Source organism: Camelus bactrianus, chromosome 14, assembly GCF_048773025.1.
Source record: "Camelus bactrianus isolate YW-2024 breed Bactrian camel chromosome 14, ASM4877302v1, whole genome shotgun sequence".
Taxonomy (NCBI): Eukaryota; Metazoa; Chordata; class Mammalia; order Artiodactyla; family Camelidae; genus Camelus; species Camelus bactrianus.
The window spans coordinates 13,273,946-13,292,845 of record NC_133552.1 but is presented as its reverse complement, the minus strand read 5'-3'; the positions used below and the strand labels follow the sequence as shown (position 1 = coordinate 13,292,845).

Below are 18,900 nucleotides of genomic sequence, written 5' to 3'. Positions count from 1 at the left end.
CAGCAACCAATTGGAGCGCACAATAGGCCACGTGTGGGCGGGGGAGAGCCGCACGCTTCCTCAGGAGCCAATAGAGAAGAGGAACAACGAAGCACTTCCTGAGTTGTGGGTCGGCGGAAGATGGCGGCCGCCGAAAGGGGTTGGTGCTTTTGTGAGTTATTGAGGTGAGGAGCCCGTGATGTGGGCTCGCAGGTGTTTTCTGTACTGCTGCGGTACTTGTCTAACCAGTGCAACTAAAGTTTGTGGGGAAGGGCTTTCGTTGCACGAATCTAGGCAATTTTCTCTAGTCCAGTGAGCGTTTCCTCTCCTTTTGGGGTCTTATAGATAACAGACTGGAACAGGCTGGGTTAAAGACTCCGTTTACCGCGTTTTCTTCGCCTGCGCCACTGCTGGCTGAGGGCTCGAGTTTCCCTCCCGCTTCAGCTTTCTCTTTTTCTTGTTCGCACTCCAATTCGCCTGTCATAAATTGTTTTTTTCTCGTTTTCCTTTATGATTGACTCACGAATCATTTTCCAATCTGTCATGCTCTTTTCGGTCAAGAAGAAACCGGATCTTCCTTCCCTTGTCTTTGTCCTCTTTCATTCACGAAAACTCATTGTTGACACTTGCCATTTAAATGTCAAGTTTATGTTGAATCCTCTTCTTGATTATCCATTGATTTTTTTTCTGATTGATGTAAGAATAGTTATATAAAATATTTTTACCTTTGTCTTTATTGCATAAGTAATACGTTGTTTCTTGTAGAAAAGTTAGGAAATGAGCAAAAAAGGTCTCCAGGAATGCTACCATCCAGAGATAACTGTTGTTAACGTTGTGGTGAAAATACTCCCAGACTTTTTCCACAGTTGTTGTTGTAATACTACTGTATTTTACATGTGTTGACTTACTAACAAAACAGAAGGCCTAGTGTATTCTACCTACATAGCTCTTTTAACACCTGTGTATTTTCGTTCACGTTGAAAATTTACCATTAATACGATAGCATCCTGAATAGCAGGATATATGTATATTCTCTCCAAAATTCAGGTATTATTTCTTCTTCATTGTTGTCCCCTCTACTTCAAATTCTGTGATTATTTAAAACATTTTGAACAGGAAAGTACTTTCAGAGCCTTCCTAAGCTCCCTGCTTTGCACATAATAATGACTAATTAAAAGTTTGCTGAATGGAATGACTCACTATTGATTACAGTTATCTTTTTAAAGTCTTGTGTTTAAATATGAATAAACATTATTTAATGGCACACATTTTAATTATATTTAAACAAATACTAAAACGGGTAATTTTGATGTGCAAGTTACTGTAGGATGTTTAATAAATTTCTTTAAGTAACCTGTATATATATCTTTGAAACTAACAGACTCAAAACAAAGGATAGTTCAACTTTAGTCATTAATATGATTTTTCTGATTTTAAGTTAACTAGTTCAGTTTGAAAATCCCATCACATTAATTTTCTCACTTAAGTTATTTTGAAGGAAATACCATAAAAATCTTTGGATTCTGTGAGTTAGCAACATTTTTAATTAAATGAGCTTTCATCTCGTCCTGGGAAAGCTAACTATCCTATATAGCATTGCTTTTATAAACTGATATATTCCAAATGTTAAGTAAATGACAAATCTTACCACTTCTGTCAAACTCCGTTCATACTTTAAGGCAATGGTTCTCAAAGTGTGGTCCATAGACTCCTACAAGTCCCCAAGACCCTTTCAGTGGGTCCTCAAGATCAAAACTACTTTTATGATAATATTAAGATAACATTTGCCTCTTTCATTTTTTGACATTTGCACTGATCACTGTAAAAGTAATGGTGGATAAAACCTCTGCTTAGCATAAATCAAGACAGTGACATCAAACTGTACTAGTACTCATTGTTCTTGCTAAAGTTTTTAGTGTGTCCTTGATGAAACAGCAAAAATTATTACTAATTTTGTTAAATCTTAACCCTGAATACATATCTTTTCAATATTGTGTATAACAAAATGGGGGGGAATGCATAAAGCACTTTTCCATACTGAAGTACAATGATTGTCTCAAGGAAAAGCTCTTGTATGATTATCTAAATTGCAAACTGAATTAGACACTTTTTAATAGGACACAATTTTATTTGAAAGAACGACTGACAAACTATCATTCTTCTGACTTGGTTATTTGGTAGACACTTTCTTGAAAATGAATGAAGCAACCCTGTCACTTCAAAGAAAACAAGTGGCAGAATTTGTTGCTAGTGATGTACTTTGAGTTTTCAAGTTGACTGTTAGGAAATTGTCACTTGTCTAATTTGGTATAGTATTATAGAAGAATATCCAGAGCCATCTGAAAAGGCTGTTCAAAAAAGTGCCTCTCTTTTTTCCTGCTACATACGTGAGAGAGCCCGGATTTTCTTCATATACTTCAACCAGAACAATGTGTCACTGCAGACTGAATACAGAAGCAGATATGAGAATCCACTGTCTTGTTAAGCCAGACATTGCAGAGATTTGTACAAATATAAAACAGTGACACCTTTCTTACTAAACAGTTTTTTTAAAAAATAAAAATATATTTATGTTATGTAATGACTTTATTGTTATTTTTAATGAGATCATAATTTTTTAATGTCTCAGTTTTAATATCTAAGAAGTTAAGTATTGGTAGATATGATCAGTTTAACAGTGGTTCTCAACCAGGAGTGATTTTGCCCCTGCAAGACATTTGGCAATGTGTGAAGATATTTTTGATAACTTTCCCTGGTCCTGACTTTTCATTATTTAAGTTTTAGTATTTTATTGTTTTTATGTCTTTTAGGCCCCTCAAATCCTTTATAAAGGGTAGACAGGGAATAAAAAAAATTGTTAGGTACTAACTATATTAGGCAACCCTATGAGGAAACCATACCTTGAGAAAATAATATGAGACATCTGAGGAGGTAATAACATTTTGCATTCAGTCAACAGGTATTTATTTATTGGCTACCTTCTCTGCCAGGTCCGATGCTCGGTGTTGGATATGGTGATGAACAGGCCTAGGTCCTTGCCTGTGCAGAGCTTCAGTCAACCTGGCAGGAATAGACAATTTTTCAGCAGTGACTCTGGGAGCGAGTCTGCCTACTGCAAAAAGCAGCACAGTAGTGGATTTTTGGCAACTCATTCAGAGGCACATAGGGAAGGCAGTGGTTTCTGTAAACACATCAGATGCAGAACTCAGGATAGAACTGGAGAAATATTAATTCCATTCCTCTTACCTCAAAAATTGTTCTACTTGTGGTGAAATGAGAGCATAAAAATGATACAGTATCTCACCAAACTTTTAACAATGGAATACTGATCATTCAGTAGACAGTTCTTTGGGTTACATATTGTCACTTTGAGGGTCAAATGCCATTCCCACTCTTATCTTGTTTAGGTTTATAATTAAATTTATTTTAACCCTTTAACACAACACTGAGTTAGGGGGAAAATGGCTCAACATTGATTTTTACTGCTGATTAAAAAGAAAATGTATATTGAATGGCCAGCATGCTGTGGAATTAAAGGGGACTGGCACTTTTGACATGAGGTATTTTGTAGCATTAGAATTTTAGTAATTATTTTGTTAGCAGACTTGCAAGCTATAAAAATTCCCTTCCTTTGCTATAAATATATAAAGTGGTTATGTGAAAGTAGACTTTAATTTGTAGCCTTTCTTTTTTTATGGGCATTATATCCAATCTCACCCTTCCCCTCTCGTTTCAGATTTTTTTATTCATTATTCTTCCCCGGGCTAATTTTATGTGGAACTTTATGTGTGTGTTTGCTCATTGTCCTTTGGGGAATCAGACTGCTGCTACAGAGAAAGAAAAAGTCGGCACCAACTAGCAAAAATGGGAAAAAGCAAACAGTGATTGCATTTTTCCATCCGTACTGCAATGCTGGTGGAGGAGGAGAGAGAGTGTTATGGTGTGCCTTAAGGGCTTTGCAGAAAAAGTAGGTGTGCATCTTTCTTAGCTAATTTGGCATGTTGTTACTGTTTTTAAAAAAAAAAATCATTACCCAGAATGTATCTTTCTCTAGTACCTTATGCATAGCCAGGAATTCCTTTTTTTTTTTTTTTTTAACTATTCTTTACTAAAGAAACACTCATCTCATATGCCAACCTGCCTTACAAGATCCTGTAGGATTTTACTTGATATGATTAAGAAACAGAAAAAGTATCTGCCCTTTTATGGCATAATGTAGTGGGATACCCAGTCACCTTGGGAAAGTGTGTGGAGTAGAGACTGAATAATAAACAGAAATATAGCAAGTCCTGTGGAGCACTTTAAACCTGAATACTTTTAGTCCGTGTGGCAGACAGGAAAAAAATCTCTATAAAAGCATTTATTTGATTCTGATTTTGGTGCAGTTATGAATGGTAGAGTCTTAAGTGAGTTACCATGTTAGAAAGAATTTGGTGTTACACATCTTTTAATGTTTTAGGCTTCCTTCTCTCCACCACTATCCTGGAAGAAAAGAAAAAGTGTGGCAAGATATAGGTTCCAGTACTGTTTTATTATATCACCTATTATCCTCCTACAGTGACCCTACTTCCTGGCCCTCCCCCCTTGCTGGACTTCTTATATGACAACCATCTCCCCTTTGAGTGAAGTAGAAGTTGCCAGTCTCTTACAGTCTGGGTTCAGAAACTGGCACAATGTCACTTACGCCATATTCTATTGTTAATATGTCACAGGGCCCGCTGTTACTTCAAGGGTGGAGACATAGATCCCACCTCTCAATGGGAAAAGTGTCAAAGATGTGGCCATCTTGAAGCGGCCAGAGGTGACAATCATTTTTACATTTTAAAAGGATCTATTCAGTTGCTGAGACGGGGCTGGAGAAGAGTATTTAGATGCTCATCCTTTACATGCCACAGCATCCCAGGCTCTTCATCAGCACAAAGCATGTTCTTTGTTTGTATCTGTCTTCCTCAGTGGGATGAGCTCCTTGAGGAGAAACACTCATCCCTGAATCCCCAGAACCTAGTAGCTCACAGTAGATACTTCATAAATGTTTTATAACTCAGGATAATTATAAACACAACCAGAGTGAGGCCAAAGCATTAAAAGTCATAAGAATGTACTTTTCCATATTTACATTATAATCATATCTAATTGTGATGCAGGCATAAGATCTAGCTTTCAAAACTTTTTTGCATTTCTCAGATTGAAAATATTGAGTAGTGGGGAGGGTATAGCTCAGTGGAAGAGCTCATGCTTAGCATTCATGAGGTCATGGGCTCAACCCCAGTACCGCTGTTAAATAAAAAAATAAGTAAACCTAATTATCTCCCCCCACCAAAAAAAAAAAAAAAAACCAAACTAATAAAAATACTGAGTGATGCTTTAGTATTTATGGTCCTATCTAAAGGTACCTTTAGTGAATTTTAACTCTTGTTTAGGAGTATTTTATTAATATTTCATTACCATTTTATACTGAGAAAGTTGTCAAAATGAAATTTTTGAATATTTCTTAAAAATGAAAATATCTCATTTATAAATCAGCGATTTTGTGGATGTCTGTCATATGCAAATCTCCTAGTGGAGGGAATAGCAAAGAACCAGAAGTGTCCTTTGAAGGACTAACAGATGTAGGGTAGTGGGAAACTCAGGGTAAAAAACAGTGGGAAACTTTTTTTAGTCTAAAAATAAGCTTCTTTATGATTGTGGGAAAAGAACTATCTTTTAAACGTTTTGCTTGATTTTAACCCAAACTCATGAAATTCTGAACTGTTACATCCTATTTTAGGTACCCTGAGGCAGTCTATGTTGTCTATACTGGTGACGTCAATGTCAGCGGTCACCAGATACTAGAAGGTGCTTTCAGAAGATTTAACATCAGATTAACGCGCCCAGTGAAGTTTGTTTTCTTAAGGAAGCGCTACCTTGTGGAAGATTCACTCTATCCTCATTTCACACTGCTGGGCCAAAGTCTAGGGTCCATCTTCCTTGGCTGGGAAGCTCTGATGCAGTGCGTTCCTGACGTTTACATCGATTCGATGGGCTACGCTTTCACACTTCCTCTGTTTAAGTATTTAGGCGGTTGCCGAGTTGGAAGCTATGTTCATTATCCTACCATCAGCACTGACATGCTCTCTGTGGTGAGGAATCAGAATGTCGGATTTAACAATTCAGCCTTCATTACCAGAAATCCTTTTCTCAGCAAACTAAAGCTCATCTACTACTATTTATTTGCTTTTACGTACGGGCTTGTTGGTTCTTGCAGTGATGTCGTCATGGTCAATTCTTCTTGGACACTAAACCATATTCTCTCCCTGTGGAAGGTTGGGGATTGCACTCACATTGTTTATCCCCCCTGTGATGTGCAGACATCTCTGGACATTCCCTTACATGAGAAGAAGACGGCCTCAGGACATTTACTGGTTTCGATTGGCCAGTTCAGGCCCGAGAAGAACCATGCTTTGCAGATCAGAGCCTTTGCTAAACTGCTGAAGAAGAAGGAGGCAGAGTCACTTCCTTCACTGAAACTTGTCCTCATTGGAGGTTGTCGTAACCAAGACGATGAACTTAGGGTAAACCAACTGAGACGGCTTTCTGAGGATCTAGGGGTTCAAGAAAATATGGAATTTAAAATAAACATTTCATTTGATGAATTAAAGAATTACTTGTCTGAAGCAACAATCGGTCTGCATACCATGTGGAACGAGCATTTTGGAATTGGTAAGTTTGTCCTTTAAACAATGTGTTTGGTGTCATGTGGTTTTGATAAAATGATAATACTCTGGAAGTTTTCATCAAGTCCCTGTTCTCTTCCCCGAGTCCCCCAGGTGTGCTATCCTCATCGGAAACCCTGTAAAACATGTTACATAATGTTTATTGGCCACTCACTGTTGTGGGGGGTCACTCTCAAGGTCTTTACAAGTATTACCTGATTTAATACTCTCTACAACTTTACTTGATAGGTATTATTATTATTTCCGTGTTATAAATTCAGACACAAAGAGGTTTAGAACTTGCTCAAGGTCAGTAAGAAGTAGAGCCCAGATTCTAATCCAGACATCCCTGCTCTTAACTACTGCATTTTCTCCCCAAACCTGTCCCCATCTCTGCACCGGTGCCGATTCCTGGGCCTCATCCTAATCCCGCTGAAGGGCCGAATCAGCATCTCCGGGTGCGGCCCTGGTGCAGGTGTTTTGGTGAAGCCCCTCAGGTGACTCTGTTGTGCACCAGGAGCTGAGACCGCCTGTCTCCAGGTGGGCTCCCCACGGTCGTTATTTGGGTTCTTTTATTGATTCCGTGCTCCTTATTGCAATGGCCCCAGGTGTTCAGTTTGGACACTGTGTGAATGGTGATGGCTTCACTGAGAGAGGGAGCCAAAGACAGAGGCCGAGTTTCCAGCAGGTGGAGTAGGAGTTGGCTGAGGCACGTGGAAGGCTGTGCGTCCAGCAGGCGGTGGTATTTGTGAGTCCGAAGTGCAGGAGAGGGATCTGGTCTGGGAACACAGACTGAGGGTTGTCCTCTTCCGTGGTTGTGCAGCCTGTGGACGGGGACGAGGCGGCCTCGGAGAGTCTGTAGAGGAAGAAGAGGCCCGAAGTGCAAAATGCTGAGGGCAGTGACAGTTCAGCAGCGGGCAGGAGAGGAGCCGGTGAAGGGGAAGAGGAGGAAAACCAGCCAGAGCAGCACTGTGGAAACCAAGGGAAGGGAGGGTTTAGGGAAGGAGGGGACGGACAACAGATCCTGTGCTGCCCAGCTGCTGGGCAAGGTGAGGACGGGGCAGGCAACCTGGCAGGAGACCGGGCAGGAGCTGCGTTGATGCAAGAGTGGGCTCAGGAGTCCAGGTGCGGCGAGCTGAGCACCGAGTACAGATGAGCAAGTGGAGTTAGTGATGCAAACCACACTGGCCGTGAGTGTACCTGTGGAAGGGAGGGGAGGACTTGGGACCTGAAAGGCGGGGGTAGGAGGGTGCACATGCTCGTGCACTTTGTTTTTACAAGTTTGAACTAGCTTAAGTGCTGATAGGAAGAGGCCAGTAAAGAGGGAAAAGTAGAAGATTCTGGAGGGAGAGGGTAAAATCGGTAAGATCGAGGTCTCTGAGAAAGCACAGAGGAATGGTATCCAGCCTGGAACAAAATACTATGGTATAATCCATATTTTTCAAATAAGAGTTCAAATTAAAGCCTCAGCAGAAAATTCTGTTCTATAGAGATTTCACCAGTGTTAAAGAAACACTGGTAATGATTTAACTTCCCTTCTGTGCAGCTAGGATGGTAACAACTCTGTACCATCCTTTGGAAAAGTAAGAAAACAGCCAACTAAACCATTTTCTGAAGGGCTTAGTCCTCACTAGAAACATGGGTAAGAAAGTCTGGCTGGAATAATTTATATCCTCACCTACATTATGTGGCAGAAACTGATCAGAACTTCCATGAGGTTCAGCACTGCTGTTGGGCACACAGTAGTCTCATTTTTGCCAGAAATCCAGGCAGTAACATAGGCACCAGCCTTACTTAGTGTGCATCACTAGAGTGGCTTACTTTTTTCCTCTTTTCTCCTAATACTGTAATTTTAACTCTTAAAATTGTATTTTTGATATTTCTTATTCCTTTTATTTTTAATATCCATTAATTATCTACCATCTTGCTAATAACATTCTTTAGTCTTCTCTTTGTTTTATCATCTGCAGTATATCTATTTTTATAGACTCTTCTATCTACTTGTCTGTTTTAATAAAGAACAAAGCAACATTATTGTGAAGCTCTGAAAACTAAAAAAATTAAAATTATTTTATTTTGCACCAGGGAAGTTAAATGAGTCCATTTGCAGACATGCAGACATTTACTTGAATGGCTCATGAGTCTCAGAATTTGTTAAGGGTTCTGCTCATCCTTGTTCTTATGAACACAGTTAAAACCTTAACGACATGATTTCTGTTTCTTTCTAAGGAATTGTGGAGTGTATGGCAGCCGGCACAATTGTCCTTGCTCACAATTCGGGGGGCCCGAAGCTTGACATTGTCATTCCTCACGAAGGCGAGAGGACCGGATTTCTGGCTGAGAGTGAAGAAGGCTATGCCGAGACCATGGCCCAGGTTCTCTCCATGTCCGCGGAGAAGAGACTGCAGATCAGAAACAATGCCCGTGCTTCCGTCAGCAGATTCTCCGATCAGGAGTTTGAAGTAACATTCCTCTCGTCTGTGGAGAAATTATTTCAATAATGCCATATCTGTACAAGTTAAAGACATTTTATGTCAAATGGTTAGATACCGTTGTATGTTACTATTTTTCTAAACTCATTCCCTATTGTCATAAAGTTAGTCTAAGCAAGGCCGTAGCAGTATGTGTATAGGCAAGGTATTTATGTCAGTGAAAAAGGCAAAGTTACCTAAATGGAACTGGGACCCTTGTATAGTTTAAGTGTGAACATTTAAGATGAGTGTTTGGTCTCAAATTCTGAAAAATATGAAAGAAAGAAATGAACAATCCTAATTTTGGTATGATCTATATTTTTAAAATTCTATTTGTCAAATCACTTTACTTTAGAAACCAGGAAAGAGATTTTCCTTTTAGAAAAAAGGAAATGGAGGCGGGGAATGGATGACTGATAATTGATTAGCACTTCAGAATTGTTTTGACATTTTTGGAACGCAGCAAAATTCTGGTACATTTAAATTCAAAACAATATCATGGATAAACTTTTTGAATATATCTAATGATTTTAAAAGAACAACGAAACTTTAAGCGGGCTCAATCATGTTCTAAAAGCATATAGTCCAAAGAGAGGCTGACTGATTGCTCAGTAGGTACGCGTAGGTGTGTAGAGGCTGGTAATCCTTTCCATAACTAGGTATTTGTGAAAATAGTGTTCAGTTTAGTGCTGCCAGTACATTTTTATGGGCCTCTCATTATCCGTTAACATTTTCACATCCCAGAGGCTGGAAGTCAGCTTTTTTAGGTCATTCAAGAGGCCTGAGTCAGAACATCACCGTAAGTTGTTTTCTGACAGTGGTGACGCAGGATCCGGATCCATCCACGTGGTCTCCATAATCAGCATCGTGCATCATAAGATGACGAGGTGGCATCTTGAGAAGAGCACTGGGCTAGCAGTTAGAATAGCTCAACCTGACCCCACCTTCATCGTTTACAAACATCCGACCTTGTGACACAAGAGCTGCTCCCAGATCTTTTGAGTCTCAGCTTCTTTCTCTGTAATCTGGAGAAGGTCGTGGGTGTCCTCACTGCCTTCCATCGTTGTACTGAAGACATGGAACATGGAAAGTATGTGAAAGTACTTTGAAAGTTATAAAGGTGACTTAAATGAAAGGTAACAATATATAGAAAATGTCTTCTGTGATCCAGTCTATCTGTCAATTCTTGGTTACTAAGCCAGTAGCTCAGAATCAGTGTAATTTAACTGGACTCCTGTCCCGAATAACTGGCATGGAAAAGTGAATACATTTGTGTGCAGATATGGCTCTTGAGACCTACAACTTCTGGCACTTTCTGCCTACATAATCAGTTCCGTCTAGTTCAGTAACGTGATCTCCTTCACAGTCTGATACACCTTGTGTGAGGGGCTTGTGAAAGAAGTGCATTTTCCTTTCTGATCTCCTGTCGCCCATTCATCAGTCCAGCCAGCTTCATTATCTGCTTCCAGGTACATCATTGGATTTGTCTGCAGGCCGTCTTCTGTCATCAGATCGAAAAGCAGCAAAACAGAGCCCCAGGATGTTCTGACACGCCAGCCTAGCGTAGCTTTGTGTTGGAAAGTATTCAATTTAGAAAAGAAAAAGAGTCCCTCAAACATCACCAGGAAAGTAAAGGCATAAAAGATGGGACACATCCTGCTTAGGGAAATCCTGATACTTGGATTTCCCACATTTAATAAAACTATACCAAATGTAAATACTAAGCAAACCTTAGGAATAATCTGACCAGCCCCTAATCATCTTTATTTTCTTGGTTCAGCAATGTATCAATGTGCCATTTTTGTTTTGTTTTCATTATAGAGTGGATATTTCAGGCAGAATTCTATGACTTAGAAATATAACCATTCTGCCCTTCATAACGGCAGATACAGTAAGTCAGAGAATATCTACTAAGCCCCAGGTACATGTTCAACACTGGGATTGTTATAATAAAAAAAAAGTTTAAGTCTAGGTTCCTGCCTCAAAGAGCTTATAGTCTTAATGAGGAAATTGTATTAATATTGATTCAGTCAAGAAACATTTCTGGCACTGGGCCTTTAAGCACTATATATAAAAAGACCATCATAAGAAATAAAGACCAGATATAGTCCCTACCTTCAAGAATTTTATGATCTATACATTTGAAACTGTTAGAAAAGAATTCAATGGAACGTAATAAAATGATTATTTGGTACATAATTGACATGCCTTGTTCCTCTCCTTGCTCAATTACCTTACTCTTGTAAGTGTAAATGTCAGCTTCAAAAAAGTGTATTCAGTGTACCTTAAGAAATTTCAAAACCACAGTTTTATAAAATGACAGATTCATTATTTTAAATGAGTGAATTTTTACATTGTATTAGTTTTCTATGGTTAACAACAAATCACCACAAACTTAGTCAAAACAACACAAATTTACTATCTTACAGTTCGGTAGGTCAGAAGTCTACAGTGGATCTCACGAGGCTAAAATCAAGGCATTGGCAGAGCTGCATTCCTTCTTCAAGCTTTAAGGGAGAATCCGTTTGCTTGCCTTTCCCAGGTTCTGGAGGCTGCCTGCATTCTTTGGCTTGTGGCCCCTTCCTCTGTCTTCAAAGCCAGCAGCATCAGGCTGAATCCCTCTCAGCTGCCACCTCTCTGATTCTCTCTTCTGCCTCCCTCTCCCACTTCATGCTTGTGCTTACGTTGAGCCTACCTGATAACCTCCCTATTCTAAGGTCAGCTGATTAGCAACCTTAAGTCCACCTGCAACCTTAATTCCTCTTTGCCTGGTAAAAATATATTCATATCTTTGGGTGTGTGTGGGTTGGAGGGAGTCACATTACTCTGCCAACCACACATAGCTAAAAGATTTCTTTTTGTTTGTTTGTTTTTAGGGGGAGGTAACCAGGTTTATTTATTTACTTATTTATTTTAATGTAAGTACGGGGGATTGAACCCAGGACCTCACGCATGCTAAGCACACGCTCTACCACTGAGCTATACCCTCCCCACTGAAAGATTTCTTAACAGAAATGTTAAAGTAAAAATATTAATGTCTACACTCAAAAGTCAGTCCTATTGTCTAAATTGAGAGAAAAACTAACAAAGCCTTGGGATTACTGGAAAACCCTTACAATAAATGAATATTTACAACTTGCACCCAGAGACACCAAGTCAATAGATACTAACATTACTTTTAAAAAGTTCAATAGTCACACTTGGGTATTTTGACTGGTTGGTGACATTTCTTGGTCTTCGTCAGCAGTACAGATTTTGTCATTAGGTAGAGTAGAAATATTCTCCAAACCTTCGTTTAATTCTGCATACTTGTGCATGCTTATCCTCTCTCTTTTCTCTAAGTTCTCAGCATCCTTAGAGGAACCAGAAGCCACTTCTGTTTTTTCTGCCTCTTTGGAAGTAGCAAGTTTTTCCAAGGATTCTACTATTTCATTTCTCAACTCATCTTCAGATTCTTCAAAATTTCTGAAATAAATAGTAAAAATCAACTTTGTGATGTCAAAATACTGACAAATACATATGAAAGTTAGTTTCACTTCTCCTGCCCTACCCACACTTGAGCGATATGAAAGTTGCATTTTCCTCCAGGTAATAAATTATTGTATCAGTCTGGTTTTTCCTAAGGATAATGAACAACCAATGTTGAGAGAATCAGTATTCTGTTTAGTTGGACTTGTGTTCAATAACCTTTATTTTATCTATTAATACCCATCTATTATGTTTAAAAGAAGAGGAAGAAAGAGAAAAAAAGAAAATAATAATAAGATGTCTGCCATATATTGAGTCCTTACCATTTGCCAGTCACTCCCCTAGAGCACTTTACACATACTGTATTTCGTCAGATAATAACAACACTTGAGGTGGACATTACCATCCTTGATTGATAAAGAATCTGAGCTAAAAGAGGTTTAAAAAAAAGTGCCCAAGGTCTCACAGCTACTAATTAGTAGGACCAGGAATTGAAATTGTGTCTAAGACTGCAACACTGATGCTTTTAGGTAACAGAAATAAAATTTTCAATAAATGGTGTTGGAATAAGTCAAGAGTTACTTGGGAAAAAACAAGTTGGAGTCACACCTTGTGGTTATGAGTAAATAGAAAATTAAATCATGAAAGTACTTTAAAAAATTTCAGTATCATTTTTATGAAGTAATTGATCAATCTAAGGCAGATAGAAATAAGAAATTTCCACATGGCACAAGTCAATATAGATAAAATCAAAAAGCAAACAAAAAAGCTGGAGAAAATATTCTTGAATCATACTACAGATAAAAGACTAATTTCCCTAAAGTACAAAAAGTTCCCCAAGTCAAAACAATATTAATAGCCTAAATTTTTAAATGGCTAGCTACGTACAAAATTGTTTTTCCAAAGGAGGAAATAAAGACGGATCTTAAAAGCATATAGAAAGACAACCTCACTCACAAAAGAATTGCTAATTAAAATTAACCTGAAATGTCATTTTTTAACCTATCAACTGTGCAAAAATCCATCAGTTCGGTAGCACACTGAGCAAGGAAATGTACAAGGAAACAGGCACTTCCATACCGTGTCGGTGGAAGTGTTCACAGATGTAACCTCTGTGAAGGACAACGTGACAGTATCCAATTACAAATGTAGATACTCTTTGACCCCAAACTTTGCTGTTCTGGGAATTTAAACTATATGTATACTACTATTTGTATATTATGATATGTATTCAAGATACACTGTTAAGTAATAAAGTTGCAGGACAGTATGCACACTATGAAACTTCCTATAAAAAAAAAGCAACACACTCACATACACAGGATAGATATATTTGCTTACATTTTAATGGAATTCCTTAGAAGTAGGCACAAGAAGCAGGTTAGATTGGTTGACTCTGGGGAGGGGAATTGTGTGGCTGAGGTAAAGAGACAGCAGGAGACTATGAAGAGTGTAACTTGAATTTAGAACCATGTGAATATATTACCTATTTAAAAAGTCAATTATAATAAAAAAATTTTTAATTCAAAGGACTTCAAATTTTAGAACTAATAAGAGAGTTCAGTGAGGTTACAGGATACAACATCAATAGTGTTCTATACACTAGCAGTAGCCAAGTTGAAAACACAGCAAGAGAAAAACAATGCAGTTCATAATGGCAACAACAAAAAAATTAAGTGACAACTATATCATGAAGAAAACTACAAAAATACTGAAGAATATTTTAAAAGGCATGAATACATGGAGAGCTATACTATATTCATGGATGTTGACATTTATAATCATGAAGATGTCCATTCCCATAAATTAATCAACAAATGTAATGTCATTCTCATCAAAATCCCAACGAAGTTTTTCATGACACTTCACAAAAGAATGCAAAAATGTGTATATTGAGTGAAAAGCAGCAATTGCTAAGATTATTTTGAAGAAAATGATATGGAAACTAGAAGGTGTGAGGACTAGCCCTACCAGATATCAAAAGGTATGGTAAAGCCACAGTAATTCAGACAGAATATCATTACTGCAGAGATCGAAAACAAAACCACTGGAAAGGAATGGAGAGCTAAGAGACACATCTGTGTATACAGGAAAATTTGGTCTCCTTAGCTAGGTCTTTGAGGCTATCTTCTATGTCTCAACAACAGCATTGTAACTTTTTACCATTTTTACTATATCCAGTGCTTCGTTTAGGCACCTGGGTATGACCTACTTACGTATCATCATCATCAGATCTTGGTTCTGGTTGTTCTTCATCTACCTCAATGTCAGAGGCCACTGCCACCTTCCCCTCATCTTCTTCAGGACGCTGTGGTTTTAATGTTCCCACTGTTAAATGACAGGAAGAGAGATTAAAGCATCCCAGCCTATACACCTCATGAGGGGCATATATCAAAAATTCTGCACTAAACGTCAACCACAACAGCAAAACCTTTGAATAATTTCCATTAAAACAGGGAGTAAGACAGGGATGAAAGCTGACACCAACTATTCCATATTGTACTGAAGGTAGCAGACAACAAAACAAGACAAGAAAAAGAAGTGAAAGAAATAAGGATCAGAGATGAAGAGACAAAATAATCCCACTTTGGGGGTAGATGCTTTTTATAAAGGCATATATATTTCTTAAATTTTATTAAAAAATTTAAGAAAACCTTGTAAAAATTTAAGATTTGCCAACATTATTGGACTTACTTTCACTATTTTTATAAACAGTCAAGACTCGAAGAGGGGGAAAAAAACTTTAATGATGGAGGAGCTGCAAAGTCATACTGCAGAGGGCATGGATAATGGGGAGAGTGAAGGACTGTGCTCATTTTTGTAATCTACCATAATACACTTTTCCCACACGGACACTACAATCATCTGGTGCCTAAGTGTCAAAAAAGGGCTTCACTTTAGTCTTCAGGAAAAAAATCCCTATACCCTCTGTTAACAAGTGGGACTAGAAATAGGAATTTCCCTCCCAAGGTGAAATTAAAGTGTGGTGTTTTTTTTTGGTAACGTGTTTTGTGTTAACATGACTACTCATGTATACACCTAAACGTAGAAATGTCACCACGTTGCAATTAAATATTTACCTATTTTTATCAACATATTTCACATCAAATTATAGCCCATATTACTATCTAAGGTGCATAAAATAAATGAAGTAGATTGATACATGTCGTCTATGAGGTAGTCTGGCTAATTAAAAGCAGCCTGCGTATTCCTCTTGGTGTGGGAATCTGATAGTTTTTGTTTTCCTGTTTTAGGAAGACAACTTTAGGAGGCTCTTATTTTTGCTTAACAGGATAGAAGAAACAATGAAAGCCTAACTACAGAAATGGAAATCAGCTGTTATCAGGATGTGCCACTATGATGTTACCAAGGCAACTATGTGGCCTGAAAACGTACACAAGAAAGAGGTTACCTTCCCACCAAGGATTCCCTTGGAGTGGTTAAACCATAAACAAAATTACTGACCTGAATTAATTATGCACATGTAAAAAAACTTGTCTTCATTGAAAAAGTGTAGCTTTTACTAGTAAGATTCATTTTAAAAGATTTTATAAAGTCTTGCTATTTTAAACTTTTAAAATTAGGATACATTAAACAAGTAATTGATAAAGCCTCATTTTTAAATATAGTTTAGAGCTAGAAGCAAAGGAATTTATTTTCAAGGAGCTGAATATTTAAGCTAAAGACTATTGATATATGAATTGTGCTTAAATGAATGACAACGAATCCTTAATGCCTTTATAAATTGTCTATTATACCTGTAATCAGCTATTAAAATTTACACTTGCAGAAGGTCTTTATGAAGACTCTATACAGCTGTAAGAATTATTTTAACATTGTAATTTCCTATTCCAAATGAATAGCAATACAAATATTGGCAATCACATGCCTTTACGTAAAGTGATAGTAAAAATGTGCTCTGACTATATTCTCATTCACAAAGACATAGCCACCTACTAAGTTCTCACTATACCAGGCACTAGGGATGGATACGCCAAGTGGGGTAGGGTCAAGACAAAGCTCTCGGAAGAGGGGTAGAGTATAGCTCGGTGGTAGAGCACGTGCTTAGCATGCACAAAATCCTGGGTTCAATCCCCAGTACCTCCATCAAAAATAAATAAATAAATGTAATTACCTCCTCCCTGCCAGAAAAAAAAATTAAAGGCTACCAAAAAAAAGTACAAAGAAATGAGTGAAGTTATTATTTAAAAAAAAAAAAAAAAAGCTTTCAGAAGATGGTAAGTCTAGTGAGGAAGAAAGATATTAAATGGGAAATTAAAGTAAACTCTATTTTTATGATCAGAGAATTAGAGGGTCTTATAGGATATTAAGCAGGGAAATCAAACCTAAAGGAAGACAAGGTGTTTTCTAAAGCATTTAAAACAGTGGCTCCCTGTTACTGGTACACAGGCAGTAGTCTGAGATCCAGGTTTTCTATAGCAATTACTAAAAATTCAAATAAAATTGCTCCTGCATCTTTTTATGACCCAAATTTCAATGATAAATATAATAATGCAATGTATTTCATGCATTTAATAAATATTTGAGTGTGAATGAATTTGAGCATGAGACTGAATGAATGTGAAACTGTCAGAGGCAGTGAACAGAGAAAAGACAGGGAGACAGTAAACATACTTGAGGATTTACTGAAAGCTTATTAGAATTTTATAAGGGAACCTTCCTACACAGCTGGTGAGAATGCAGTTTGGTGCAGCCACTATGGAAAACAGTACGGAGATTCCCCAAAGACTAGGAATAGACTTACGATACGACCCAGGAATCCCACTCCTGGGCATATATCCAGAAGGAACCCTACTTCAAAATGACACCTGCACCCCAATGTTCATAGCAGCACTATTTACAATAGCCAAGACATGGAAACAGCCTAAATATCCATCAACAGATGACTGGATAAAGAAGAGGTGGTATATTTATATAATGGAATACTATTCAGCCATAAAAACCAACAACATAACGTCATTTGCAGCAACATGGATGCTCCTAGAGAATGTCATTCTAAGTGAAGTAAGCCAGAAAGAGAAAGAACAATACCATATGAGATCGCTCATATGTGGAATCTAAAAAAAAAAAAAAAAAAAAACCAGAAATACAAAACAGAAACAGACTCATAGACATAGAATACAAACTTGTGGTTGCCAAGGGGGCGGGGGGTGGGAAGGGACAGACTGGGATTTCAAAATGTAGAATAGATAAACAAGATTATACTGTATAGCACAGGGAAATATATACAAGATCTTATGGTAGCTCACAGCGAAAAAAATGTGACAATGAATATATATATGTTCATGTATAACTGAAAAATTGTGCTCTATACTGGAATTTGACACAGCATTGTAAAATGATTATAAGTCAATAAAAAATGTTAAAAAAAAAAAAAAGAATTTTATGGATTAAAGGGAAGCACGTCAACCAAGTTTACTGGCTCCTCCAGTCATTCATTCAAATGATTAACTTATTAAGAATCTCCTGTTTTCCAGACACCTTTGCAAAGCCCTGTCTAGCAGTAGAGGGAACTGTAGGGACAGAAGAGTAACTACAGATAAAACATCATGACAGAAACGAGCAGGAGGTTTTGCCGGAGTCCCGCTCCAGCAGGTCCAGGAGTACCTGGGGATGGACAGCGTCGGCGAAGGAGTGAGAGAGCCAGTCAAGGTTTAATCACCATGCAGGCAACTCTGCAAGGCTTTCTTTATTTGCGGCATTTATACAATTTTATCAAACAGGTGATTTCACATTGTGGCCAGGTTGACTCTTACATCTTTATTGTTTACATTGTTAACCTTTTTCCATACCCAGGATGTGGTCATGGGCCTTTTTTGACTTGGCTGAACGTCATCACCCTTATGATTTTTTAAATTTCCTCTCAGCCTTATACTTAGTTAATCATTACCCCTTAACCCATTCTCAATTCTATCCCTAAGAACAGCTCCTAACCAAAAACTATTTCACAAAAACAAGCACGAGAAGAAAAGGTCATGAGGGTCCCAACCAACTGGCGCCTAGAACTCAAACAGTGGGCTGATTATAGTTTCTATCACCTACAAGGAGAACAGCCAACCTAGAGATATCTATCTTATGTTTCTTACAGAGCTGACGGCATACATTGTCTTTAGGGCTTGAGGCATGACACACCATGGGGCCCCTGATCTTTTGATTTGTTTCCAAGTACTTTCATTGAAATTTCCATTGTTTAAATTGTCCTGCACAGTCATCATGATAGCCCCTATTATTTCCCCAGATTAGGAATCATCCTGTACAATTTTCAAGAA

General features: G+C 38.0%; 2 protein-coding genes across 3 annotated transcripts in view; one reads left to right on the top strand and one right to left on the bottom strand.

Annotated features, from left to right (window-relative positions):
* The first annotated feature begins 28 nt into the window (after positions 1-28).
* On the top strand, positions 29-11,345 carry ALG11 (ALG11 alpha-1,2-mannosyltransferase). The gene is made up of 4 exons (XM_010951450.3): positions 29-164; positions 3,716-3,946; positions 5,747-6,678; positions 8,901-11,345. Exons 1-4 carry the CDS (start codon positions 121-123, stop codon positions 9,170-9,172), a joined length of 1,479 nt encoding a protein of 492 aa, XP_010949752.2. The 5' UTR covers positions 29-120; the 3' UTR covers positions 9,173-11,345.
* A 196-nt stretch (positions 11,346-11,541) lies between these two features.
* The window catches only part of NEK5 (NIMA related kinase 5), a 46,123-nt gene continuing 38,764 nt past the window's right edge, over positions 11,542-18,900 (bottom strand). For both annotated transcript variants that reach the window (XM_074378112.1, XM_045514079.2), the window contains exons 22-23: positions 14,827-14,938; positions 11,542-12,607 (exon numbers count right to left, since the gene is read on the bottom strand). In XM_074378112.1, the coding sequence (XP_074234213.1) occupies positions 12,337-12,607; positions 14,827-14,938 (383 nt within the window). In that variant the 3' untranslated portion in view covers positions 11,542-12,336. The remainder of the gene's footprint in view (positions 12,608-14,826; positions 14,939-18,900) is intronic.